The sequence below is a fragment of the Balaenoptera physalus genome (assembly GCF_965194825.1).
Source record: "Balaenoptera physalus genome assembly, chromosome: 3".
Taxonomy (NCBI): Eukaryota; Metazoa; Chordata; class Mammalia; order Artiodactyla; family Balaenopteridae; genus Balaenoptera; species Balaenoptera physalus.
In genome coordinates this window covers 29,928,088-29,955,382 of record NC_138890.1, presented here as the reverse complement: position 1 = coordinate 29,955,382, position 27,295 = coordinate 29,928,088, and the positions used below count along the sequence as shown (strand labels likewise).

General features: G+C 48.8%; 1 protein-coding gene across 2 annotated transcripts in view; it reads left to right on the top strand.

Moving 5' to 3' along the window:
* Positions 1–26,754, top strand: part of WWC1 (WW and C2 domain containing 1) — a 149,933-nt gene extending 123,179 nt beyond the window's left edge. Inside the window, exons 16-24 of one of the 2 annotated variants that reach the window (XR_014262048.1) lie at positions 4,539–4,691; positions 5,331–5,422; positions 12,101–12,239; positions 13,560–13,724; positions 19,157–19,249; positions 21,813–22,046; positions 24,221–24,342; positions 25,956–26,108; positions 26,365–26,754. Coding sequence is in view for 1 of the 2 variants with exons in the window: in XM_082456401.1 (XP_082312527.1) it covers positions 4,539–4,691; positions 5,331–5,422; positions 12,101–12,239; positions 13,560–13,724; positions 19,157–19,249; positions 21,813–22,046; positions 24,221–24,342; positions 25,956–26,022 (1,065 nt within the window). In the remaining variant the exon portion in view is untranslated. Of the gene's footprint in view, positions 1–4,538; positions 4,692–5,330; positions 5,423–12,100; positions 12,240–13,559; positions 13,725–19,156; positions 19,250–21,812; positions 22,047–24,220; positions 24,343–25,955 lie in introns of both variants that reach the window. The other variant, XM_082456401.1, reaches the window with a different exon arrangement.
* The last annotated feature ends 541 nt before the right edge of the window (positions 26,755–27,295 follow it).

Genomic DNA, 27,295 nt, shown 5'->3' with positions numbered 1-27,295 from the left:
TCCTTACGTGTGTTATCTCTGCTGATCCTCACTACAATCTTATAAAATAGGTAACTGTTACACCAGTGAGGAAACCGAGGCACAAAGAACTTGCCCAAGGTCACACAGTCAGGAAGTGGCAGGAACAGAGTTAGAGCCCAGGCAGGTCCACCCATGTCAGACCCTGGATGTTTTCTGTGTGCCAGCACAGTGGTCCCTGGAGCCCCCGGGTGGGATGGTGACTGCAGGATTTGGCAGGCAGGGTGGGTGCTGCTGAAGGATGGAGCGGAAAGCTTTTCCAAATCCAGGCTCCAGGGAGTTCCCTGGCGGCCAGTGGTTAGGACTCCAGGCTTTCACTGCCGTGGCCTGGGTTCAATCCCTGGTTGGGGAACTGAGAAAACCCACAAGCTGCACAGTGCAGCCAAAAAAAAAAAAAAAAAAGGATATATATATATATATCTCTCTACCTATATATAGATAGATAGACAGATACTGACACACACACGTGTGTGTGTGTGTATATATATATACAAGGATAGAATTTTTATTTATTTATTATTTATTTAATTTATTTATTTTTGGCTGAGTTGGGTCTTTGTTGCTGCGTGCGGGCTTTCTCCAGTTGCGGCGGGCGGGGCTACTCTTCGTGTGGTGCGTGGGCTTCTCATTGCCGTGGCTTCTCTTGTTGCGGAGCACGGGCTCTGGGCACGTGGGCTTCAGTAGTTGTGGCACGCAGGCTCAGTAGTTGTGGCTCGCGGGCTCTAGAGCGCAGGCTCAGTAGTGGTGGTGCATGGGCTTAGTTGCTCCATGGCATGTGGGATCTTCCCGGACCAGGGCTCAAACCCATGCCCCCTGCATTGGCAGGCGGATTCTTAACCACTGTGCCACCAGGGAAGCCCCAAGGAAAGAATTTTTAAAATAAAAATGAATAAACAAATCCAGGCTCCTCCAGTGAAGCGTTTCCTTAGCCCCGAGCATTCCTAAATGAGAAGAGACTCAATCCTGTGTTCTTCTCCTAATTGGATGCCTTTTATTCCTCCTTCCTAATTGACGTCTGGCCATTGCTGGTTGCCATGGCAGCAGCCAAAGCGCTCATCCCGCCGTGGCTTGTCTCCGTCCACGGCCAACGGGAAGCCTCCGTTCCCGTGTCCCGTGGGGACGTGAGTGTTAGGCTGTTGTGTTTTGGTGGCTGGAGGAGGAAAGGAAGCGAGACAAGAGGAGGAAGGGCCATTGGCTCCCACGCACGGTCTCCCCTCACTGCTGGGTTTGTGGAATCCCTGGTCTGTTTTGAGCCATTTAACCAGCCGGGCAAGGACAATAGTGCCCATCCTGAGTAGTGTCTGCGTGTCTAGTACTGGGCTAAGAACTTTGTGTGCAGTATCTCATTTAATCCTCATGACAGCCCTGGGAAGCAATATTAGGATTATCTCCATCTGACAGATAAGGGATCAAGGCCCAGAAAGGCTAATTGACCAGCTCAGGTCATCCAGCAAGTAGGTAGAGAAGTCTGGATTTGAACAAGGATTCCAGCATCTTGACGCGTCATCATCACACTCTCCTACTGGATTATGGGTTTGGATGAATACTGCCTTCCCCAATATCGTGGGCAACAGTTCCACCAAATGCTTTAGGGTGGCATCGCAGGAGTCACAGGCTTTCCAGCCGGGTCCTGGTTACTCAAGCCCTGACTGTGCACGTTCTGTAAAGGCAGCCCCCTGCCCAGGCCCCACTCATATCCCATGTCTCATCACAACCGCCCCCTTGCCCCTTTCTCACTTTGCCATCCCCACTTGGCAAAAACCCAGCACTGTCAAAGTGAACCCTCCCCTCCTCTCCGCCCGTGCAGTTGGAGCAAAGCGCACACACCACCGCCCTGCGGTGTCATTTTAAAATCGTGGTCACGAACCTCCCGTGAGCCCTCTTGCTGCCCAGCGTTTATACTGTGTCTCCCTGGACCACTTACTCTCCTGCTTGTCTCAGTGACAAATTCTTATCCTCTCCTCTCTCCTCGCCCTTACTCTCCCTCCGCTGAGGCCCTCCCTTCACATCCAGTTCTGGAAGAGTAGAAGGAACCCCACAGCTGCCACGCCACATCTACCTGTCCTCGTGGGCTCTGCTGTTCTTCCTGGAGCTAAGGATGGGCCCTCCCCACTCCCATCTAGGGCCATCCTCTCTCAAGGGCGTCACACCAACTGTTACTCTTTTGCTCTCTCCTGTGTCTCCAGTTTTCCCTCCTCACTGGATCTGGCCTATCAGTATGCCAACATACTGTTATTTCTCCCCTGCTTTAAAAAAAATTTTTTTAACCCCATTTCTTCCTCCAGTTACTACATTATTTCTTTCCTTTGCTCTCTAGCAACACGTGAAAGAGGTGTGTGTGTTCTCTCTGTATCTCAGTCCACGTGGGCTTTTGCCCTCATCGTTCCACCAGAAATGTGCTCATCAGGGACCTCCTTGTTGCTAAATCTGGTGGCCGGCTCTCCATTCTTGTCCCTCTTGGCCTGCCTACAGCGTTTGGTACAATTGCGTACTCCATCTTCCTCAACATCCTTTGCCCTGACTTGGCTTCCCAGACCCCTCGCTCTCCTGGCCTTCTTCCCCCATCACTGGCCTTCTCTGTCTGTCTCCTTTGTAGATTCTTGCTCATTTCCCTGACCTCTCTCTGTTTGAAGGCCCCAGAGCTCAGGCCTTGCTCCTCTCCCCTTTTCTACTTGCGTGCACTGCTTCGGTGATCTCATCCTATCCCCTGGCTTCAAACACCATCCCATGTGATGGCGCCAGCCTGGGCCTTTCCACTCATCTCGGCGTTGTATGTCCACTGCCGGAATCCACATCTCCTCTTGCATGTCCAGTAGCCATCACCAGTGATGTGTCCACAAGCACGCCCCTGATGTTTCCTCCCATGTCTTCAGTATCTCATCAGGTGAAGGCAACCCCATTCTTCCACTGCCCAAGCCAGAGACATCAGGGTCATCCTGGACCCCATTCTTCCTCTCATACCCCACCTCCAATCCTTCAGGACCTCCTGGAAGCTCTGCCTTCAGGAGATCCCCAGATTCCAACCACTTCTCTCCGTGCTCCTGACCTACTACCACCTCTCGCCCGGTGGTTGCAGAATCCCCCACTGGATCCCCCTGCTTCTTTTCTTGCTGCCCTTTGTCTCCTTTCAACACGGTAGCCAGGGGCATCCTATTAAATTGCAGATGACTGCATGCCACTCCTCTATGAAGCCTTAGGATGGCTTCTGTCTCCACCCAGAGTCAACACCTGGGCCTTTGCCTGGCCCCCCAGGCCCTCCAGGGTCTGCTCCTTGTCATCTCTTGGATTTTATCCCCAAGACTCTTCTTCCAGCCTCCTTTTGCCCCTTGAATACACCCGCACGCCCCCTTCCCCAGCGCTCCGCACTGCTCTCCTCTCTAACCGGAATTCTCTTCTCCCGGATATTGATGGGCAAATCTCACTCCCTCGCCTCATTCTGATCTTAACCCAAATGTCACTGTCCATGTGACGACTTCCTTCCACCCTATTTAAAATCACATTGCCCCCTCCACTCTCTTACCCCCTCCTCTCCACTTTCCCTGTATTATTTTCTCTGCAGCACTTTACATCACCTAATATTTCTCTATATCATAGGTATTAGGGTACATGTTATTTTCACATTTTATCATCTGTGAAATCAAGATGCAGTGTATACTAGATGGCAGGTCATAGTCTAATTGGCAACTATTTTTCTTTCTTAGTGGTACATGAAATAATAATACACTTTATAATCGATAGCATCTTAGACTCTATGAGACACAATATAGAAGTTACTTATTGATTATCTGATTCCCCCAGACTGGAATGGAAGCTCACGAGGGCAGAGATTTTTCTCTGCCTTAAATCCTTCCATATCCCCAACACCCAGAACAGTGCCTGGCACACAGAGGCTACTGGGAAAATGGGTGTGTGTTGAGTAAATGAATGAACAAATGCATAAATGCCGTCAGAGTGCATCCAGTTTACTGAGGTAGACCATTCATTGAGCCAGCCTAAAATTGACTGTTATCTTATTGGAATTAATATAGCCTGGAGAACTCTCTACATCACTACCTAGAGATCTTCCTTATTTTTTGTACATAGCTATGTAATATTCCGCCCTATAGATATATTACAGTTTACGCCTCCAGTCCCCTATTTCTGGAGCTTTGAGTTGTTTTCCTTGACATCAGTCCTGGTCATGATGTTTTTTGACTCTGACACCAAAAGCAAAAATCAACAAGTGGAACTACCTCAAACAAAAGCTTCTGCACAGCAAAAGAAATCATCAACAAAATGAAAAGGCAACCTACTGAATGGGAGAAAATATTTGCAAATCATGTATCTGATAAATATTTAAAGAACCCATACAACTCAATGAAAGAATAAGTTAGTGAACAAGTGAGTTATTGAAAAATGATTAGCACCTAGCCATTTCTTCCTCCCAGGAAGCTTCTGTCTCACCTGGAGTGGTGTTTTGCATACTGCCCCCAGAATACCTTGTCACCCCCTGGTTGTGCTTTTTTTCCCATTCTCCACAGGGAGGCGCCCAGATCAGCCTGGCTGAGGTCTGCCGGTCCGGGGAGAGGTCGACTCGCTGGTACAACCTCCTGAGCTACAAATACTTGAAGAAACAGAGCAGGGAGCCCAAACCAGCGGGAGCCATGGCCCCCATGCCAGGACCTGAAAGCACGGTGAGCTGGGCCACAGCTTTGCACCCTTCTCCTGCACATGCGGCACCTGGCTGGATGGAAGGAAAAGCCTCTCCCTGAATTGGAGATGGCTGGACATCAGAGGTGGAGTAATTATTAGAAGAAACTGAGTCTCAGAGACATTAAATAATTTCCTCAAGTCACACAGGCTTCCTCACCATAGACACCATTCAGTATGAAGACTCTTCCTCTAGGAAGCCTTCCCTGAATACAGCCCCCAAGCTAGCTTTGCCACCATGCCTCTGTTCTCAAACATCCAGCACTTATCTCTCTCATAGTCCTTCCCAGATTGTTTTGTTATTGATGGTCTATGGGATGGTCTCCCTGACTAAACCATGCTCTCCTTACAGCCGGAGACCTATAATTCCGTCTCACCCAAACACTAAACTTGGCTGTCTTCCGAACTCTGTCTGTGCATGCAGAGGTTATTCTCCAGAGAACTGCCAGTTAGAAGAACTAAGGACTGTATTTCCAATTTATTTGACTCTACAGCAAGACGCTTACCCACTCTGGTCTTCAGTTTTACCCTCCGTTCACTGGGAGGGTGACACACTCTGATTCCTGCCGGGTGGGGCTATGCCCATGGTGTACGGATGGACCCATCAGCCTTTGTCTCTGCAGGATGCCGTGTCTGCTTTGCTGGAACAGACAGCCGTGGAGCTGGAGAAGAGGCAGGAGGGAAGGAGCAGCACACAGACCCTGGAAGACAGCTGGTAAGTGAGGGTGCCCCTGGGAACTGACCTGGCTCGGACCTGAGCCCAAGGATGAGTTCCCCAAATACCAGGGCAACCAACAGAAGTGCTCCTCTGTGAAAATGGAGAACCTCTCTCCTCATGGGTTCTCTACAGGCAAAAAGGCAGTATATAGTCTGGTACAGTAGTTCCCAAAAGTCCCTTCCCAGTTTGTCATTTTGTGTTCCAGGAATTACTTATGCTAGTTCACATCTAATATTAGTGTTTGTCTTGATGAACTTACATTTATTTTGGTTAAAAAAAAAATTCTTAGGAAGCTTTATATTACTAGAAGTGGAAATAAGTATAATTTGCCATAAGTTGAAGATTCCTCAGTAAGGAATTGCAGTTGACTGCTAGGAACAGAGAGCAGAAATAATGGGCTTAAACAAGATAGAAGTTTACTTCTTTGTTACTTAAAAAGAAGACTGGAAAAAGGCATTCCAGGGCACGTCTGTCAGCCCCACGATGTTACTGGGAACCCAGGCTCTTTCTCTCATTCTACTTTGCTGGCCTTAGGTGTGACCTCCATCATCAAGGCTGCTAAGCACAGAATGGCTGCAGAGTCACCAGCCATCAGGCAGGCATCAGGAAAGAGGAAAGACAACAGAGTCTTCCTGCGTGCCTTGTAACCAAGGAGCATTCCTGAAAGTCCCACCCAGCAATTTCTACTTGCTTCTCATTGGCTGAGCTTAGCTACTTGGCCTACCTAACTGCAAGGGAGACTGGGAAATGAGGTCTCTTAGTCGGTACAAAATTCAGGATTCTGTTACTAAAGAAGAAAGTAGGAATGGATATTGAGTAGGCCATGAGCCAAGTCTGCCTCAGAAGGTAACTGTGGAAGATTAAATGTAATGAAAATACAACAAGAGTATTCAAGTCTAGCTGGGTATATTGCTTGCCAAGGTTCTAAGACTAAGGTCTCCTCTCCCGTTGTTAAAAACGAAGGTCAGTCAGTGTTTCAGCAATGTTAAAGACATGCTACTGCCCAAGAGAGACTTCCTCTTTGATGTAAACAGGTCTGAAGGAGAAGTGAACAGGACACAGCTTTCTCGCTGTGTGATCAGTGTTCTTTAGTCCCTTGTTTACCCACAGAAGGGTCTTACGACACACTTTAGGAAACAGTGATGTAGACTGGGGTTGAAATCCTAGCTTCATCTTTTTTTGTGTAGCCTTAGGCAAAGCGTTTTTAATCTTTGTATTGCAACATAATGTACATACAGAAAGGTTGACGTAAGTGTACAGTTCAGCGAATTTTCGGAAACAAAACTACCCGTGAATCCAGTGCCCAAATCGAGAAGCAGAGAGTCACCGGCTCTCCGGAAGCACACACATGCTTCCTCCCAGTCCCTGCCCTCGCCCTCAAGAGCACCCACTCTTAGGCAAGTCCTTCTGACCTTGTCTGATCCTCAGCTGAAAAGTGGGGACATCACACCGACTGGGTGGGGTTATCAGAAGGGACTGAAGGAAAGGCCACTGATGAAGTGAAAGCGCAAAGCTCGTAGTAGACAAGCAAGAAACAGCAGAGATTCTTAGCAGTAAATCGAGGAGCAACACGGGTAACTACCAGCTGGAAATGAGCACAGCCTAGGAACCTTGCCATTTGGAGGAAGTGTGTGTAGTTGTACTTAAGTGCATGTGCTCTGAATCCAGACAGATGTGAATTTGGAGTCTCACTCATCCAACTCCCTGTGGGATTCTAGGGCTGGGTGAGGCCTGAGCATCAGTAAGTTTAAAAACTTCGTGGGTAATTCTAAGGTGAAGCCTGGGCTGAGAACCAGGCTCTAACCCTGGTTTCCCTATCTGTGAAATATAGATTTAAGAAATAGCCACTGGCTTCCCTGGTGGCGCAGTGGTTGAGAATCTGCCTGCCAATGCAGGGGACACGGGTTCGAGCCCTGGTCTGGGAAGATCCCACATGCCGCGGAGCAACTAGGCCCGTGAGCCACAACTACTGAGCCTGCGCGTCTGGAGCCTGTGCTCCGCAACAAGAGAGGCCGCGACAGTGAGAGGCCTGCGCACCGCGATGAAGAGTGACCCCCACTCGCCGCAACTAGAGAAAGCCCTCGCACAGAAACGAAGACCCAACACAGCCAAAAATAATTAATAAATAAATAAAAATTAAAAAAAAAAAAAGCCACTACACATGGGGAATTTTGTAGACTCAAAAAATTACTCATGCTGAGCACTTAACACAAACCTTTACTCACAGGAAGCACTCAGTGACTCTTCTGTTACAGCCCTAGATTATATGTTTGGTCTCACATGAAGTCTTTCCTTAGTATCTTTCACTCCAGGGGTGAGCAGGTGTTTTCTGGAAAGGGCCAGATAGAAAATGTCTGCTTTGTGTGCCATACAGACTCTGTTATATCCACTCAACTCTGCCATCGCAGTGTGAAAGCAGCCATAGACGGTCCCTACACCAACCACCGTGATTCTGTCATTGAAGCTTCATTTACAGACACTGAAATTTGAATTTCACATCATTTGCACACACCATGAAATTTCACTCTCTTTTCGATTTTTTTTTTTCAGCCATTTAAAAATATAAAAACCATTCATAGCTTGGACCTTGCACTGTCCAAAAAATAGGCAGTGGGCTGGATCTGGCCCACAGGCTGGCCCCTCTCTTCCTCTTCTCTTCCTCCATGTGATAAAGAATAGGGCAAGGTTCCTGAATTTTTGTATGTTCGTACGTTTTAGGATTCTCTCTAAATGGTCTCAGTTTCTCTCTTTCCTTCTCTGTCCCACTCCATCTGTGTCTCCCTGCTTCCTTCCCTTTCCCTCCCTCCCCACCTCCTTCTCTCGCTCCTCTCCTTCCCTTTCTCTTCCTCCCTCCTCCCTCCCTCCATCCCCCCCCCAAGCCTTTCTCTTTCTCCTGTCTTTTTCCCTCCCTCTTCCCTCTCTCTCCCTCTCTCTCCTTCTCTCTGGCACACTGCAAAGGTCTGATGCCGGAAATAGGCCCAGGACCTGTCTTCCAAAACCCTGGCACAAGATCAGTGGTTTCCGCCAAATTCCAAGCTTCTGTTGAGACTTTTCACGCCATCTCCTAGCAACCACCTTCTGTTCTCTCTCCCTTTGTGGCCCCCTCTCTCCCCACCCCTTGCCATTCAAACTTCCCCAGACACTGACTTACAAAGAGGGCTGGGAATCCCAGAGCTGCTATACTGGGGTAAATCCATCTGCAGCCCCCTCCCCCCAGACTGGAGGCTTCTTTTGGTCCTGGAATGTTAACTAGCTCTGCTGTGCCCGCTCAGCTCTGGAGTGGAGGGCTCCAGAGACTGGCCCTCCGTTCTCATCTCCTCTCCTTCCCCCTCGGCACCCAAGGCCCAAAGGAGGGTGCCATTGTTACTCCCTCCTTTTATTTGTTTAGGTTTCTTTAGTGCATATAATCAGAAGACTTGATCTTTTTTTAAGATCCACAAGCAAAACAAAACTCTTAGAGGATTAGAAAATATAGAAGAATATAATCACAAACAATGCTAGAGTGAAAACCCTTGTATTTACCTCCTCGGGGACTTGTGTGTGTTTGTCTAGGACAGAGGTTGAGAAGTGGCCTAGCTGAGTCCCAGGGCATGTGTGTTTTATTTTTTACCAGGCACTGCAGAATCATTCTCAAGTAAGATTGTCCTAGTAAATGCTCCACCAGCAGTGATTGAGAGTACCCCTAAAGCTACATCCTCTCTGATACAATATAATTGACGAGTATTTAATCAAGAATATGTACATGTTTTGTTTTAGCAGATGCTGCTAAATTGACTTCAGAGTATAAATTGTCTGCTCTAATTAACATTCCCCACGGGGATATGCCTTTTTCCCAAACCCTCACTTCATATTATCAGATATATATTTTAAATTTTTTATTTATTTATTTTTGGCCACTTTTCCAAAGGGTGCAAAGATGTGACTAATTATTTTTCTCTTTACAATTGAGGGGTTTTTTTTTTTTTTTTCCTTCCTGGAAAATACTTAGATCAGCTTCTTAGTCACAAAGAAGAGACTTCCCTAGTGGTTGAGCGCTTCGTGGAATTGAACAAACGTGGATTGGAAACCTGGCTGCGCCACTGAGTGGCCTGTGACACTGGACAAGGCCTACCCACTCTCTGATCCTCCGCTTTTGAATCTGTAAAACGGAGACAAGAGTGTCTTTCAGTGTGGTTGTGAGACCTCCGCGAAGCACCTGCGGTTCATTAAGCCCTCAGTCCATGCTGGTTAGTGATGTGGCATCTACACAATCCTCACCAAGGCGCTCGCTGAGAGCACTCGTGTTTAATGGCTCTTTTATGAGTAGATCAAGGTGGCTGGGGGGGACTTCCCTGGTGGCGCAGTGGATAAGACTCCGCGCTCCCAATGCAGGGGGCCTGGGCTCGATCCCTGTTCAGGGAACTAGATCCCACTCGCGTGCCACAACTACGGAGCCTGCATGCCGCAACGAAGGACCCGGCGAGCCACAACTAAGGAGCCCTGGAGCCGCAGTTAAGGAGCCCACGTGCTGCAACTAAGGAGCCCACCTGCCACAACTAACAGCCGGTGCAACCAAATTTAAAAAAAAAAAAAAAAGAGGCCAGCGGGGAGAAGCCCCTCCATAGCGATAGTCCCCATCTAAGTGCAAGGGAGCTTTTCATCACAGGGCTGGGGATGGAGAGCCAAGATCTGTTCTCCCTGTTGGGAAAATCCTAAGGGAGATTTTATGTTTATCCACAGTCTCACTGAGCCAGCTAACTAGGTGTCAAATTCTCTGCTTTTGGCTGGAATTCCTCCAGCTCAGTATGGTAATACTATCTCATGCTGATCAGAAGCCTGGTGGTTATGTATGTCTTTGAAAAGTAAAGATGGGAATGGAGATAAATTACTAATTAACAAATTCCATCCATTTGTCACACCAACTCCTTCCAACCCTGGAGTCCAAGGAGAAAGGATAATTATGAAGAGTATCACCAAAAATAAAGTCTCTTCAACAAATGGTACAGCCACCCCATTGGCTATCCATATAGAAAAAAATAAATTTTGAGTACCATGGACAAAAATTAATCTGAAATGGATCATAGAGCTAAACATAAAAGCTGAAACTATAAAACTTTTAAAAGAAACTACCAGAGAAACTCTTTGCAAAGACTTCTTAGGTACGGCGTAAAAAGCACAAACCATTAAAGAGAAAAACTGATAAACTGGACTTTATCACAATCAAAAGCTTCTGTTCTTCGGAAGACACCATTTAGAAGAGGAAAAGGCAAGCCAGAGACTTGGAGAAAATATTTGCAAAGGATTCCAATCTAGAATATATAATGAACTCTTACAACTCTGTAATAAAAAGACAGCCCAATTTTTAAATGGGCTAAAAATTCTAACAGACACCTTGCAAAAGAAAATATGAATGGTCAATAAATGCAGGAAAATATTCTCAACAGGAAAGTGAAGATTAAAACCAGAACGAGATACGAGTAGTCACTCAGTTGAATGACTAAATTTAAAGATTAACAATACCAAGTATAGGTGAGGAACCCGAATTCTCATAATATTACTGTGGGAACATAAAATGGTATAACCACGTGGGAAAAACATTTAATCACTTATACTTACTGTCTGACCCAGCAATTCTACTCCTAGGTATGTGTATATATATATCTGTAATAGTCTGAATTGTGTCTCCCCAAAATTCAGGTATTCAAGCTCTTACCCCAGTACCAGAGAATGACTGTTTTTGAGGACAGGGTCTTTAAAGAGCTGATTCAGTTAACACAAGGCTGTTAAAGTTAGGGTGGGCCCTAATCCACTGTGACTGTTCTTATAAGAAGAGGAGATTTGGACACACAGAGAGATTCCAGGGACACACATACAGAGGGAAGACCACATGAGGACACAGCATGAAGGTGGCCATCTACAAGTCACAGAGGGAGCCCTCAGAGGAAACCAAACCTGCCCACACCTTGATCTTGGACGTTAAGCCTCCAGAACTGTGGGAAATAAATTTCTGTTGTTAAAGCCACCCAGTCTGTGGTATTGTGTTATGGCAGCCCTAGCAAACTAATACAACGTCCAAGAGGAATGAAATCCTATTTCTACACAGACGTGTAGGTGAACGTCTATAGAAGCTTTATTCATAATTTCTAAGAAATGGAAACAATCCAAATGTTTATCACCTGATGAACAAAGTATAGTCTGTCCATCCAATGGGAGATTACTCAACAATAAGAAGGAGTGAACTATTGATACTATGCACCAATATGGATGGATCTCAGAAACATGATGCTGAGAGAACGAAGCCAGAGACAAAAGAGCATATACTGTCTGATTCCATTTCTATGAAATACAAGAAAAATCAGATGGAATCTTTAGTGACCGAAAGCTGATCGGTGGTGGGCTGGGGCTGGGGAAAGTTTAACTGGGATAAGGGTACAAGGGAACCTTTCAAGGTAATGGAACATTCTTTATCTTGAGTGCGGTAGTGGTTACACAGGGGCATACATTGGTCAAAACTCATCAAACTATACACGAAATGCATTTTGTTATATGTAAAATATACCTCACTAAAATTGATTTTTTTAAAAAGTGTCCTCAATCCTGAAAATGCTTGGAAGCCCTGGCCCTGGATGCACTTAAATGGCAGGTGAACAGATGAAAGTGGGTGCTGTGGGTAATCAAAGTGCCTTGTCATCACAGGAGGTGCGAGGAGGGGACCAGCGAGAACGAGACAGCAGCTGAGGAGGAGGAGGAGGAAGAGGAGGAAGAGGGGGAAGGGGAAGAAGACATTTTCGCTGAGAAAGCCTCACATGATATGGATGAGCGCCCAGCGCTAAAGGTAGGGAGGGCTGGGGACACGGGAAGGGCTGTCCTGGGGAAATAGCCCTCAATCCTTGAACCTGGGCAATCAGAAAAGGCTCGGGGCTAAGTCTCATGCTCCAGCATCAGGAGACAGGCCTTCAGAGTGGGATGACCTGCAGAAGGTTGTGTAGGAGTGTCCCTGCCTGGAATTGGGGTCATTTCGGTGACAGTAAGCCAGGAGAAGTTGACTCATCCCCCTCATCTCTCCCGCCCTCTGCAGTTCCCGGTTTTCTGGGCAGACCTCAGTCTTTGCAGGCAGGTGGGTCTGGGTTCAAATGCCAGCTCTGCTCCTTCCTAGCTGTGTAGCCTTAGGCAGATGACTTCATCCCTCTCCAGCCTTGGTTTCCTCATCTGTAAAATGGACACAAGTAATACCAACCTGGCAGGTGGGTTCTAAGATTTTGAGTGAATGGATTTCTCCATTTGGATCTGCCCAAAGTGCAATAGGAAAGAGGTTCTAGTCAAGTTCCCTTCGCCTCCTGCTTCCCTGCTGCACTAGGGTTACATGATACAACAGGCTTCACGCTCCAAAGAGACCTCCATGTTCTTTGACCTGCAGGACTCCTGGAAGTAGAGTGACCCATTGTGTCTGAGCTGGGCATGTGGGGCTGGAGAGGCAGGTTGTGCACTGCACAAAGGTGCCTGACCCCTGGCGGGGTGGGGGGTGCAGCAGGGGTGTGAGAGGAGAACCTGGGCCTGCCTTCTGACTGCCCCGCACCGAGGGGAAGTCTTTCCGTAGTTTCTCCAGCCAAAGGGGGTGCCTTTTTCAAAATCACATGAAGGCCCTGTTTTGGTGAATCAAGGCCCTTCATTTGGGTGTTTTTATTTACCTCTGCTGGTAACTACTGTGAAAGGACAATAGAAAACCTGATCACCTAGTTTAGATAACGAGATCTGCTAGTTGCCTCCATAACTCCATGAAAACATCTGCAGTTCTTGGCTGGGGCCGTGGAGGCCTTGGCTACGGCTTTGTTAAAATACGGTTGGTCTTGAGGGTGTGAAGTCCGGGACTTCGGCGGGTGAGGTACCTCTGCTGCTTACGTGAGCTTGTTAGGGGACTGAACATCTCCCACTAGCCCCAGCCCACAGGTGTCAGGGAGGACTGGGGGCCAGTACTCGGGGCCTCGGGCGCTGTCCTGGCTGGGCTGGGGCCGCGGAAGCCCCTGGCTGTGACTGAGGACCAGAGGCAAGGTGACAGGGGTGGGGAGCAGCTGCGGAGGGTGCCCCATGAGTCTCAGGGTGGATGGCTGAGACTCTGCGGATACCGGTGGCCTCACAGCTGTGACCTCTTCCTCAGGTGGACAAAGAGACCAACACGGAGACCCCAGCCCCATCTCCCACGGTGGTGCGGCCCAAGGACCGCCGGGTGGGTGCACCATCTCCAGGGCCATTTCTTCGAGGGAGCACCATCATCCGCTCCAAGACCTTCTCCCCGGGCCCCCAGAGCCAGTACGTGTGCCGGGTAAGCAACCGTGTGGCGCTTCCCTCCCCCAGAGCACCTGCTTCTCTCCCAGTAGCCGAGAGCCCTGGTTCTCACACAGTTCTGGGTGCAAGTTCCCATCACGCTCACCTTGCGTCCTCGTCGGAGCCTGTTTCCTCATAATGTTAACAGACCGACTCTATGGGGTTGCTTTAAGGATTGAATTAGCTAAAGCCTGGGAAAGCCTCCATAACCAATACAGGGCCAGTGATTTTATAATTCCAACCAACTCTCCCCTCCTCCTTGTTTACGCCTTGCCCTGCCACACCCCTTGCTGAGATCAGACTGACCCTCACCATCCCTGATGGGCAGGCAGTTCCTCCCCTTCCAGGGCAATTGCAGCGTGCAGCCTGAGGTTACAAAATAGCAACAGACCTGTTATTACTTAGTCATGGGTTTAGGGGTTTTTTTAATCGAACTTTTTGCTAACAATGAAAACTTAGGAAATTCAATTAAAAATTTTAAAAAATGAAGAGGTTTCAAATAAAATTCCAGTTTCTCTTGGGAAAAAAAGGGACTGTCTGGCCCCATGGGCTACACATTCTGTCACAGACACAGCTGGCTGGAGCTGAGCAGTGAGGGCCACTGCCCTTGGAGGGGTGGAGGGGCAGGGCTTTCAAGTTCACTGTGGCCTCCACCTGGCCCTCTTTAACCTATTTCACTTGCCGACCTGCTCTTGCAGGCCCCGCTGGATTTAGAAGCCGTGCAGTAGGCTTGGCTTCCTGATCCCTTTGCCTTGCTATCCAATTAGTCTACCCCGTCTGAGGGGTCATGCTGTTTGCTGGGGCTACAGAAACCAAGACCCTGTTCCTGACGCTCAAATGACATGTCGACATCCTTCCTTACCTCCTACCTACCTTCCTTACCTCCTACCATGAAGAACCAACCAGCAATAACCAGAAGCATAAACAGACGCTTCCTGCCTAGTGTGCCAATAAGTTGTCACAGGAAAGGCCCATGGAACCTGCCCCACCTCGTCAACCTGCCACCCACCTGCCTATTGTTATGGGGAGGGGGAGGGGATGTGGGGGGTTCAATATCTGATATTCGGTATCCAAGGCCTCCAATTATAAGCTTGAGTAGGGAAGGTAATTTTTTCATAACATGACAATTTCACTAATTTGAAATTGTGGCTACTTTTCAAATTAGTCCCCCCAAAACATTCCCTGTAATACCTCCCAGAAATAACGTAAACCTCTCCCATCTGTGTCAAGTCTCTAGCTAATATTTGAGCTTGTAAGCATCTGAAAAGACAATGTGAACACCTGCAATGTAGCTGCGTATCTTGCGAAAGGTACAGGGTTTCCTGCAGTCACTGAATGTGATTTTAACGTGAGGGAATTCGTGAATTACAAGTGAAGAATCCTGCAATTAAGCCAGCACACAGCTGAAGAAGAGAAAAATCCAGTCCATGTTTCAAATGTGAATAACTTGAAGGACTTAGAAAAGCCCTTAGGATAATGGATAATCTGTTTCTGGCAAAATTGCCGACTTTATGAACGTGCAGTGGAAATCAAACACAAAGTGAAGAATGTCACTTGTTGGAAACATCACACCAAAAGAAATGAGTGTTTGATTCATCCTTTGCCATCAGGATTTAGAATGCAGTTGTAATTTTGTCAAATGGAAGATATGAAATATAACTTGTGAAAAGTGTTTCTCTTTTCCAACTAAAAACTCAAACTTTTTTCCCCAATATTTACAATAAAATTCTGGTCTCCTGGGTAAATGGATTCGCTTTAGGTGGCCTTTTTCAGGATTGGCATCCTTGAATAACAAAGACCTCCAGTCCCATTTATTACGCATCTTTAACACACCTAGCACTATGCTGGGCCCTTCCCATATTTTATTATCCGGACCCTGCAGGGCTGCAGATTAAAAAATTCCTACTCTGCATGGGTCACCTGCCACAGGCAGAAACGACCTTTCTGGGACTTCCCCGGCAGTCCAGTGGTTAAGACCCTGCCTTCCAATGCAGGAGGCGTGGGTTCAATCCCTGGTCAGGGAACTAAGATCCCACGTGCCACGGGGTGCAGCCAAAAAAACGAGAAAAAAAAAAGAAAGGGTCTTTCTTAGCAAAGCCGTATATTTTTCCTTCTTTGTTTTCTGACTACACTTGAGCCCAAGCTTATCGGTTTCTTGTAGATTCTTACTTAAGGCTACAAGAAGTAGCCAATGGTACAACATCCTGAATTTTTTTCCTATCATTTCCCTTAAAACTCTATAGGCGTGCAGTCTGTCTCTCGAGATACAACAGGTAACAAGTGTATCCCTCTGGTTTTCACCCACAGAATGAGCATTCTCAAATTCCCAACAGGGAATCTTGGTGTCTGTGCTGTGCCCCATCCTACCTCCAGTACACAGCCAGCTCCCTGTCTTCCGGTCTGTGGTTTATAGCACCCCACTCCCCAGTACCAAGTCCAGTACTGGTCAGGGTTCTTAATAGCAAGCAGTAGAAACAGACTGTGAGCAGTGTATGCGGGGAAGAAATGTTTGGAAAGGAAATTGAGTAGTTCACATATTCGTCAGAAAGCTGTAGAACCAACCTCAGAAATCAGGCAGGAACAAGGCGGGCCAGACCACAACCAAAGTCATACCACAAAGACAGTCAAGGGAGGATACTCCAAGTGCTGCTGTAGAACGTGGTCCCAGCTGGCTGTGCCACTGCCTCTGGGGTTCAGCACTGATTCCTCCGCCAGACTCCTACCGCTGCAGGAGGCCAGGGAAGCTCCGGCTACTGCCGCTGCGGCCACTCTTCAACCACTAAGGGCTTCTCCCTGAGAAACCAAGAAACACGGATGCTCATGGAGCAGAGGAGAATGGCCTGGTTAAATCCAAGAGGCACAGTGACAGAGAATTGGTCCAGCTAACCAGGCTGTGATTCAAAGACCAGAGCAGTTGCATCTAACTGTCAGAGTCTAGTCCCGTGCCTGCTTCTAGCTACAAGGGAGGCCATGAAAGCAAGACTCTGGTACTTTCTGCTTCATTCGTGGAAAGTGGGCTTCATCTCCCACCAAGAGTCGTACGAGGATGGTAATTAGATTAGCACCCCCTCCCCCCCCCAAAAAAATCCCTATTTTCCTGTGTCATCTAATGTCACAAACAGCCCTGCAAGGCATGTTGTATTAATCCCATTTCATATATGCAGAAAGTCGGGGCACTTTGTTCTGAATACAAGCAATCCCTTCTGGCCTGATGCCACACATCTGCACATCAAGTACCCTCTGCTGGGTGTCTCCCTTCTTTGGTCCTCAGCATGGCCTGTGTCACCTGGTGAGTTTCCTGGGCTTGGGACCCCCACTGGACTTTAAATCCGTGAGGGGTAGAGACGGTATATTATACTCCCCACAGCTCTCCCCAACCCCTGTGTCTTTAACACCTACGTATTTATCAGCAGTGCTGGCACATGTGTTGGTCGGCGCACTTTGACCTGAAGGATACAGTCCTTCCAAAATTCTCATTTCCCTTTAGCTCCCTCTGACTGCCAGTTATTTCACCTCTCTGCTCCTCAATTTCCCTAGCCATCAGATGGAAATAACAAAAAGGCAGCGATATTCTCTACCATGTCTGAAATCAAATGCATTACAACATCTTTCAGAAAAAGTTAAATTCAAGGACTTAATGTAGCTTTGATCGCTCTTTTTATAACATGGTCTTTAGCATATAAACAACTACGACTCGGGATTTCCCTGGTGGTGCAGTGGATGAGACTCTGCGCTCCCAATGCAGGGGCCCTGGGTTCAATCCCTCATCAGGGACCTAGATCCCACATGCGTGCCGCAGGTAAGGAGCCTGCGTGCTGCAATGAAGGAGGTGGCGAGCTGCAACTAAGGAGCCCGCCTGCTGCAACTAAGGAGCCCCCTGCTGCAACTGAGGAGCCCACGTGCTGCAACTAAGGAGCCTGCCTGCTGCAACTAAGACCTGGTGCAACCAAATAAATAAATAAATATTTAAAAAAAAAAAAAAAAAAAACAGCTACGACTTAAGCATCAATTGTCCTGACACATATTCTAGTTGGTATGACACATATTCTGTGAGTGTCAGCTATGGATTGAAACAATGTAGGATAAATCCCCCTTCTGATATGATATGCAGCCCGTCTATTTGTATGAATCCACCCCAGTCAAGATGGTCCACCCCTCTGTCTGTATATTCGTTTCATCTCTGAGCCCTATGTGCATCCTGGGGGCCAGAAGAGGACACGGCCTTGGAGTCAAACAGACGGGACCTTGAACTCTTGTTCTGATGCTTACCAGAACATTTCACTGAACGTGAGTGAAATGCTTACTGCATGACTTATAAAAGTGTGTTAATGTCTCCAGGCCTCAGTTCCCTCAGTTAGGATTGTTTGAAGATTCAATGAAACTGTCAGTAAAGCCCATGGTACATAGTAGGGGCTCCGTCCATGTGGCTGTTATGGTTACTGTTGTCTATTTCTCATTCTGGTGGAGCCTCTGCCTGGTGTAGTAGCTATTTCATCAACGTAGCAGGACTATTAATATCATTATCACTAATAATTATTAATAACCACAAAAATGACAATGTGGACAGCTTCTCGGAAGAGACCTGCAGCGGTGAGCTGACAGCTGCCAGAATAAACAGACTCTGTAGCATCAGCCTGTGGCGATCCCAGTGACTTGGAAATACGACTCCGGAGAGAAGCCCCCGCCTCACACATCCTGGGATATGCTGCCATCCTCACCTCCCTCTCCGGTCCTTCCACTGGGGACACACACTGTCAGTGGAAAAGCACCCGCCTTGACCATAGCCCTGATCTCTGGCTATGGATGAGGAACATTAGCCCTCTGGGGCTAATGTCCAGTCCATGTCACTAAGTGACTGAAGGATTCTGAGGAGGGGAGAGCCGTGATCGGCACAGCCCTCACAGAGCCCATCTTCTCCAGGGATACGGTCCCCGAGGCTTTGCCTGTGGGCTGCTTTTTTATGTATATGTCAGTCTTGACAGGGGCTCCATTTGAGCCATGAAAGCGGCTCTCGGGGCAACAGGGAAGAGTTGATGCAAATAGGCCTTAGCGTGGGAGGTCAAGAGGTCAGTAGATCCTGGAGTCACGCTGTCGGGTGTCAACCCCGCCATGCTGCGGCTACCAGCTCTCCAACCTCGAGCAAGTTCGGTAACCCCTAACCCTCCGTCTCCTCACCCATGGGTTGCTGGAAGGGTTACATGAGATATCGCATAGCTGGCATGTAGGGGTGTGCATCGTTGAGTACACACTCAGTGAGTGTTCACCGAGAGAGAAAAGGAAGGTTGAATGGAACCTGCCTCCTGCAGCCCCCGGGGAACAAGGAGAGGAAGGACTGGGCTGAGGGCGGGGACCCCACCATGCTCCAGGCCCCAGTGGGCTTTCCGCATGCACTTAGAGCTTCATTAGCTTCCCACGCCTTTTCTCTGGCAGCTGAACCGAAGTGACAGTGACAGCTCCACCCTGTCCAAGAAGCCACCTTTTGTTCGAAATTCCTTGGAGCGGCGCAGCGTCAGGATGAAGCGGGTAAGGCGATCACCTCGGAGCTGTGCGTCCACCTGCTCCTCCCTCGTTTCCCCGAGCCACGTGTCCGGCACACACATCCCCTGACGCCTGACCGTTTCTCCTCAGCCACTGGTTGGAAGAAAGTCACTCTCGCAAGCATGGGGCTATTTGCAAATGGAAGTTGGTGAACTGTAAGGCCTGGGGAGGCGCTGGGGAAAGTGCCAGAGGGTCAATGTAACATCGTTATTATGACCAATAGGCTTAGATCAGGAGTGTGCATACTTGGTTTTGTTTTCTTGGGTAGGAATCAGAGTCACTAAGAACTAATCAACCCAAGACGTCACAGCCACCGATGGGAGCCTGCCTCAGGCAGGACTCTGTTCGGTGTGTGTCGTCTAGCTGACTGGGCAGCTGCAGGTCCTGACAGCCTCCCTGCTGGCAGAGAAGCCGGGCGCCCCCCCCTCCCCGGCCCCCATGGACTTCTCTCAGTCCAGCTGGAAACGCGCAGGGAAGAGGCAACAAGCTGTCCCCGCAGAGCAATCTGGCCTTTCCTTACGGAGACTTGGCTGAGGGGTCAGGATGAGGCCGTCTTAGACAATGGCCCAACTCCCAACAGGGACTTTCACCAACCAGTCAGGGCTGCAGGAGGTGCGGTGTGGCCCTCCCCACTTTGGCCTTTCAACGCAGGCTCGACAGTAGTTCTGGCGAGCTTGCAGAACTGGAAGAAACCCAGGAGCCAGAATGTCAGAAAGAGAAGCAGAGAGAGCAAAGGGAAAGAGAAAGTGCAGAGAAAGGAGAGGGTGCTGACAGCCCCACGCAGGGGCAGCTGTTCCGCATCTCCCGCGGGCCTGCTGCTGACAGCCCGCACGGAGAGTGGTCCTGTGCCTGTCCCCACCCCGCCCCACCCAAGTCTCCAGAAAGAACTAGAGAGAGCAGGAGAAAGAAGGCAGTGCCGAAGAGGCGCACCCGGAAAGGAGAGAGCGCTGGCTGCCGGAGAACGTGGACATGGCCTTAAGTGGCAGGGATGTCCCACCCCAGCCCCACCCCGTCTGCTGTGGTTGGCTGGTGCTACAGTCCCTGGAGCACCAAGTCTCCTTGGGAGCTTGTTGATGATGCAGATTCCGAGGCCACACTCCCAGACTGTCTCATACAGGCAGCTGGGGTGGGGCCCTGGAAACCGCATTTTAATAAGCTCCTCGGAGGATTCTGGAGCAGGTGTTCCGGGATCCACTCCTGGAGAAATGATGCTGCAGCTGCAGAAGCTCCCGCCTGCTCCCCCTGCACATCCTACGACTCACTCCCTGCAGTTACCTAATCATAGGAGTGGTAGCCCATCATATTCACAGGTCCCACCCACGCTGAAGAGGAGGGGGTTACACAGGGCTTGTATGTTAGGAGGTAGGAATCTTGGGAGCCATCTTCGAACTCCATCTCCCACAGTCATTTAGTCATTCTTTTTTAATGATTAGTGTTTTCTGATAGGAGAGTTAATGATTGTAGTTAATCAAGATCTTTTACATACAGATAACTGAAGAACTCAACTCAAATATAGCTTGAAAGTGAAGAAGGGAATGTATTGGCTCATTTAATGGAAAACTCTAGGATGTTGGACTGACTTCAGGCATGGATTGATCCAGGAGCTGAACCAATGTCATCACGCTTCAGTCCCCCCTCTCATGGCACTGCTCTCTCCAGATGGCTTAATTCTTAAACAGGGCTACCCCATATTGCTGGTGAAGACGACCATGATCAGTTCTAGGTTTATACCTTGCTGGCTCAGCGACCTCTGTGTAAAGACATTGCCTCTTTTCCCAGTAGCTCAGCAGAAGTGCCAGAACTGAGTGGTACTGCCTGGGCTTGGATAACATGCTCACCCCTGAAGCAATCACTGAGACTCTGATTGGCCAGGTTCAGGTCACATTCCCATCCCTGAAGCCCCCCCCCCATGTGAAACAGATGGATTGACTACGGCAGATGAGTGGATCCCCAAGGGAAGATGAGGACGCTGTTACTCTAAGGCTAGAGACGTGGAAGCTGAACAGGCAGAAACGATAGATGTCCATTACAGGACCACAAAGTCAATGCGTGGGGGACAGACCTGCATTGAGGAGACAGCTTTAGAGCAGGACAGCGACAAGAAGCCAGTAAAGGAGGGGGTAAATGTTGAGGACACTGTGAGTAGGGAAAGCAGCACCGTGTAGGGAGTGAGTGGGTAGGTTCTGGAGCTGGGGTGGAATCTCGGCTTTACTGCTTATAATCTGTGTGATTTAACCTCTGGGAGCCTCTTCATCTGTGCAGATGATAACGGTCAGGACCTCGCAGGGTTGTGAAAATGAACTGAGGTAACAGAAGTAAAGCGCCTAGCACCGTGCCTGGGACATAAAAATGCTCAATAATACGAGCAGTAGACATGGAGAACATCAAGACGGGCTCCAGGGGGAGGGAGAGCCCCATTCTTGAAGGAGCGGAAGCCCGCGGATGAACGAAGGAGGGAAGGGTGTCTGAGGTTCAGACCAGGGGGTCGTGTGAGCTCACTAGACCCGGCCCTGTAATAACGGGTCAAAAACCATCCCCACCTCCGTAGCCTTCGTCTGTCAAATCCCTGCGCGCCGAGCGCCTACCACGCACCTCGCTGGACCTCGAGTTGGACCTGCAGGCGACCAGGACCTGGCACAGCCAGCTGACTCAGGAGATCTCGGTGCTGAAGGAGCTCAAGGAGCAGCTGGAACAGGCCAAGAGCCACGGGGAGAAAGAGCTTCCCCCGTGGTTGCGGGAGGACGAGCGCTTCCGCCTGCTGCTGAGGATGTTGGAGAAGCGGGTGAGTGGCGCTCCGCCCGTGCAGAGGGCGCGCTGCTGCAAGGGAGGCCGGCCGGACCTTCGAACGGGTCCTGCAGCCCTGTGACGCGCTTGGAGTGTTCCCAGGTCCCCTCGCGCCCATCAGCAAAGAGATCCAGGAATCCCTCTGCCCAGCAAACTTTATTAACTCTTTACCTGGCTGCCAGGACCTTTTGCTGCATTCCCGTGTTTATGTGTGCAAGCCCTTATTATTCCTCCAGATGGTCCTTCATCAAACATGTTGGGTACCCAATCTACGCTGGGGCACACGCTTGAACAGAGTAAATACAGAACGCTGACCTGCCCCAGTGCCTGCCCATGCGGTCCCACAGAGCAGGTGTTTCCAAATGGGAAAGGAGCGGCTCCTGGCAGGGCTTTGTCCTGAGGGAGACGCCTGGGAATACAAGCCTGCTCGCGTCCCTGCCCTAGTGTAGTGAGTTTGAGGGATTTCAGCAGTTGCTCAAGGAAGAAGATATAACCACAAAATGGCCAGAGCACACAATGAGTTTAATTTGAGTGGCTGCTGCTTTCACAACTTTGCATCTGGGGGAAGTCCCTCACTGCATAACAATGCCCATCCCCCCCCCCAAAAGGCAGCTGTTCTGGGACCACTACCTAGAGAGGAGGAGGGCAGGGGAAAGGGGGTTGGAAAGGGGGCCTAGGCATCTAGATGATGTCATTCAGAGCACCATGAGGAGTCTCTGGGTTGGAGAACACCAAAGCAGCAGCAGTTTGGGGTCTCTTATAGCCCTGGGGTTTATCTTATCTATGACTAGCAGATGTTGGGTGCAGCTTTAGGGGGTATGCAAAACAGGCAGGTTCTAAACAACTAAAAAATCTTCTTATTTGAGCTTCATTTTAAACAGTTGGATGGGTAAAAATTTGACTTTGGCACCAGTGGGCTCTTGAGATCCCGGACTATGGTGAAGAAATAAATACCATAGGGCCAACACGCAGAGAGGCCACCTTCGACTCAATTTCTATAATACCTGTCAGAATTGCGGTCTATGGCAGAAATGATAGACTTTTGCTAGTTTTCTCTGTACACAGCCAAGCAGTGCAAGAGCACCTTACAGAGGGTGCCTGCCCGGATTGTTGGGAGGGCCATTAGCTACAATTCCAGCTCTCAATGCAGGTGACGATAACTTATAGCAGGAAGGTGGCACTGGGCTTCTTAGGTCTGGACTAATGTGGGAGGTTCAAATTGACTCCGGTAATTCAGAAGTTCCAGAAATGTTTATTTCTTTCTTATTTATTACTTATACCCTAATGTACTTATAATAGAGTTATAATAATAGCATTAAGAGAAAATAGAAAATTAGAGGAAGTTTTAAGGAAGAGAAGGCAATAAATATATCCCTAATCTAATGGTAGTTGTCTATTACATTTATCTTGGCGCTTCCTAGTAGCCAAGGCAAAAAGAGGTAAGAAAACAAGTGCATATGTGCCCTACCTTAAGAAAGCACCAACTAAGAAAACCTGACCTTTTAAATAGAAAAAAAAAAAAAAAGTACATCTGTGACTGTCTGATGATGAACTTCTATTAAAAAGCCATTTAAATGGTAGCTTCATTGACCAAAATTCTGTCTTTATGCAGTGTTTTCAAGTATATGGAACATAGATATTTTAGGGCTCTCTGGTTTGTTCTCAAAAGTGCTTCCATAGGTTTGTATCAGGAGGGAAGAGTGTAACGTGCCTAAAGCCCCTGAGCACAACTGCATGACTTGGAATTGGGTTTCCACCGTTTCTCAGTGGTTTGACGTTAAAGAAATTTCTTAACATGCCTGAGCCTTAGTTTCCTCATCTGTAATATAGAGGTAATTTAAAAATTTACCTTCTTAGGTGGCCCTGAGAATTAGAGAGGCAGCACACATTTTACCTGGTAGCCCCTGTCTCCTTACTTCTGACAGATCCACACAGGTATTCAGTTCCCCGGCCCCGAAAACCTGTCCCATCTGACAGATGATGGGATCACTTCCCCTCATTGTTCGGGATAAAGAGGATCCTATGGTGGAACAGGAAGCGTCAGGGTGCCTCTTCTGTGACCCTCAAACCTTTTAACTGCAGCAGACTCCTTATTTGTGCTAGAAAGTCCTCCGTGGCTGACCCATTTCTAGAGACCCTAAGGACTGTCTACTGCCTCACTTTGCCCTCCAGATGGACCGAGCAGAGCACAGGGGCGAGCTTCAGACAGACAAGATGATGAGGTCGGCCGCCAAGGACGTGCACAGGCTTCGAGGCCAGAGCTGTAAGGAGCCCCCAGAAGTGCAGTCTTTCAGGTCAGCACGTGGGCGCCCGGCCAGCCGGCTTTCCCTTTCCCACCGTGCCCGCCCAGCCTCTGTCTTCTTTTCTCTGCCTCGCTGCTCCCCATCCCACGCTCCCTTCCATAGCGGAGCCCCAGCTCCCTCTGTAGCAGATGTTCACCCTCTGCCGAGCCGTCCCCGGCAGTCTGTGAGCCCTGCGGTGCTTTCCCTCAGCTGTCTTGCTCAGTCCCCACACAACTTGAGCTCATGTGTTAGATCCTCTTGTTTAATGAATCAGCCACCTGCTCCACCCTTTCCCCTTAGCGTTTCCATCCCCAGTAATTGCGGAGGATTGGCTGAATGATAAATAAGCCTGGGAGTGATGGATGCTTGCGGGGCCTCCCTAGCTAGCGCTGCCTGCTGCCTGCCGGGGTCTCAGGGAGATGCCTTCTTGCCGCCCTGGACCCAGGCGTGTCACGGGAGGGCGCCACATGCCATTTGGCCTGGGCCTCCCATTCACAGAGGGCTTTGCATTTAGACTTGTGTTGTCCTCTCAGAAAAGATACTCATGTTTGTGTATGTGCTAAAACACATTCCTTTGTGGAATATAAACGTGTAAAATATACTGTCATTTGTCTAACCACATTTGGACCTCCCTTAATTTCTAACTAATTGGAAATCTAAAACAAACCAACGGTGGAAGTGGCCCAAGGGCCCTTTCAGACTCTGGAGGCCTCTGATTGGAACTGAAGGTGGCTGGGCCTGCTAATGTCCCCTACAGCAGTGGTTCTCAATCAGGGATGATTTGGGCCCCTGGGGGACATTTGGCAATGTCTAGGGACTTTTTTTTTTTTGGCTGTGTTGGGTCTTTGTTGCTGTGTGTGGGCTTTTCTCTAGTTGCGGCGAGCGGGGGCTGCTCTTCTTTGCGGTGCACGGGCTTCTCATTGCAATGGCTTCTCTTGTTGTGGAGCGCGGGCCCTAGAGCGTGCGGGCTTCAGTAGTTGTGGCACGTGAGCTCAGTAGTTGTGGCACACGGGCTTAGTTGCTCCGCAGCATGTGGGATCTTCCCAGACCAGGGATCAAACCTGTGTCCCCTGCATCGGCAGGTGGATTCTTAACCACTGCACCACCAGGGAAGTCCCTAGGGACATTTTTGATTGTCAGAACTGGAAGGAGGGGTGGGAGAGCTTGCAGCTGGCATCTAGTGGGTGGAGCCCAGGGATGCTGCTAAACATCTTACATGCACAGGACAACCTCACCACAAAGAATTATCCCGGGCTTCCCTGGTGGCGCAGTGGTTGAGAATCTGCCTGCCAGTGCAGGGGACACGGGTTCGAGCCCTGGTCTGGGAAGATCCCACATGCCGCAGAGCAACTGGGCCCGTGAGCCACAATTACTGAGCCTGCGCGTCTGGAGCCTGTGCTCCGCAACAGGAGAGGCCGCGATAGTGAGAGGCCCGCGCCCCGCGATGAAGAGTGGCCCCCGCTTGCCGCAGCTAGAGAAAGCCCTTGCACAGAAACGAAGACCCAACACAGCCATAAATAAAATAAATAAATAAAATTAAAAAAAAAAAAAAGAATTATCCTGCCCATTATACCTATAAAGTGAGGGTGAAAAACCCTGCTTTAAAGGGATGGCCTCTTTTACAGGGAGAAGATGGCATTTTTCACCCGGCCTCGGTTGAATATCCCGACCCTCTCTGCGGACGACGTCTAATCGCCAGAAAAGTATTTCCTTTGTTCCACTGACCACGCTGTGAACCTAGACTGTGGCTAAATTTATTTATGTGGTGTTATATGAAGGTACTGAGTCACGAGTCCTCTAGCACTCTTGTCGGTTTGAAGACAAACAGATTTTTTTAGTTTGGGTTCTATTATTAAAAAAACAAAAACAAAAAAACCCACAAAAAACCAGCATTACAATGACAAGATTGTATAGTTTGTATATTTAGGAATGTATTTTTGAGAAAGAAAATTTAAATGAACTAAAGCAGTGTTAAGTTGCTGCTCTTCTTAAAAATAAAATTGTTTAGATTTTTTTTTTTTTTTTTTTGTACAGCTCTACCTTCTAGAGGTTTCACTGCAATAAGAAGTAATGTTTGGGGGACGGTAATCCTCAAAGGACGTCCTGCAGATGTCACAGCACAGCTGACCTTTCCTACTTAACATATTTTGTACAATAGTTAAAAAAAAAAAAAAGTGCACGGGAACTGTTTGGGGGATTCTAAGGTGCACCCACGAATCTTCACGTGCTGTGATGTGTTTTTATGTGGCCGCCTGACATGGAGCAGGCAGTGTGGGGCCGGCTGAGCTGCCCAGCCCATGCCAGTGACAGGCCTGCCCACGCTGGCCTCAGATGCCCAGTGAAGCCACTGAAACGAGTGAGGGAGGGCTGTGGAGAACTCCTTTCAGTTTTATCTCCATCAATAAAGTGGCCTTTCTGAACGAACGTCCTCTCTCTCTTTTTCTCCTCCACCCCCTCACTTCATCTGTGTTTCCCCGATTTTGACTCTCTGCTTCCCAGTCATTCCCTCCCTACCCATCCCCAGTCCAGGGGATGATTTTTTTCTTTCCTCTGCTCATTTGCTCATTAAGTGAAAATCACTGCTCAGCTGGGGCTGTTGCAGACATCCAAAGTCAGCCGTTAACAAACAAGTAGCAGAATCTCTTCCTCCTTCCTTCCTCTGAAATTAGCCCATGCAGTTGTCCTTCAAGTGTTGGGTTGGCCCAAAAGTTCGTTCGAGTTTTTCCGTAAGATGTTACAGAAAAACCTGAACAAACTTTTGGGCCAACCCGCTATAATATGTTGCACTGCCAGCCCCATCAGAATCACTTGGGGCAGCTTGTTAAAAATACAGACTCCTGGACCCCTCCCCAGACCAGGATGGCTCAGAGACCAGCTTTTATCCGCGTTCCCACTGTAAGTCTTACGCATGCTGGAGTTTGAGGGACCAGCTGGTTTAATATGAATGAAGACCAGGCAGAGGCAA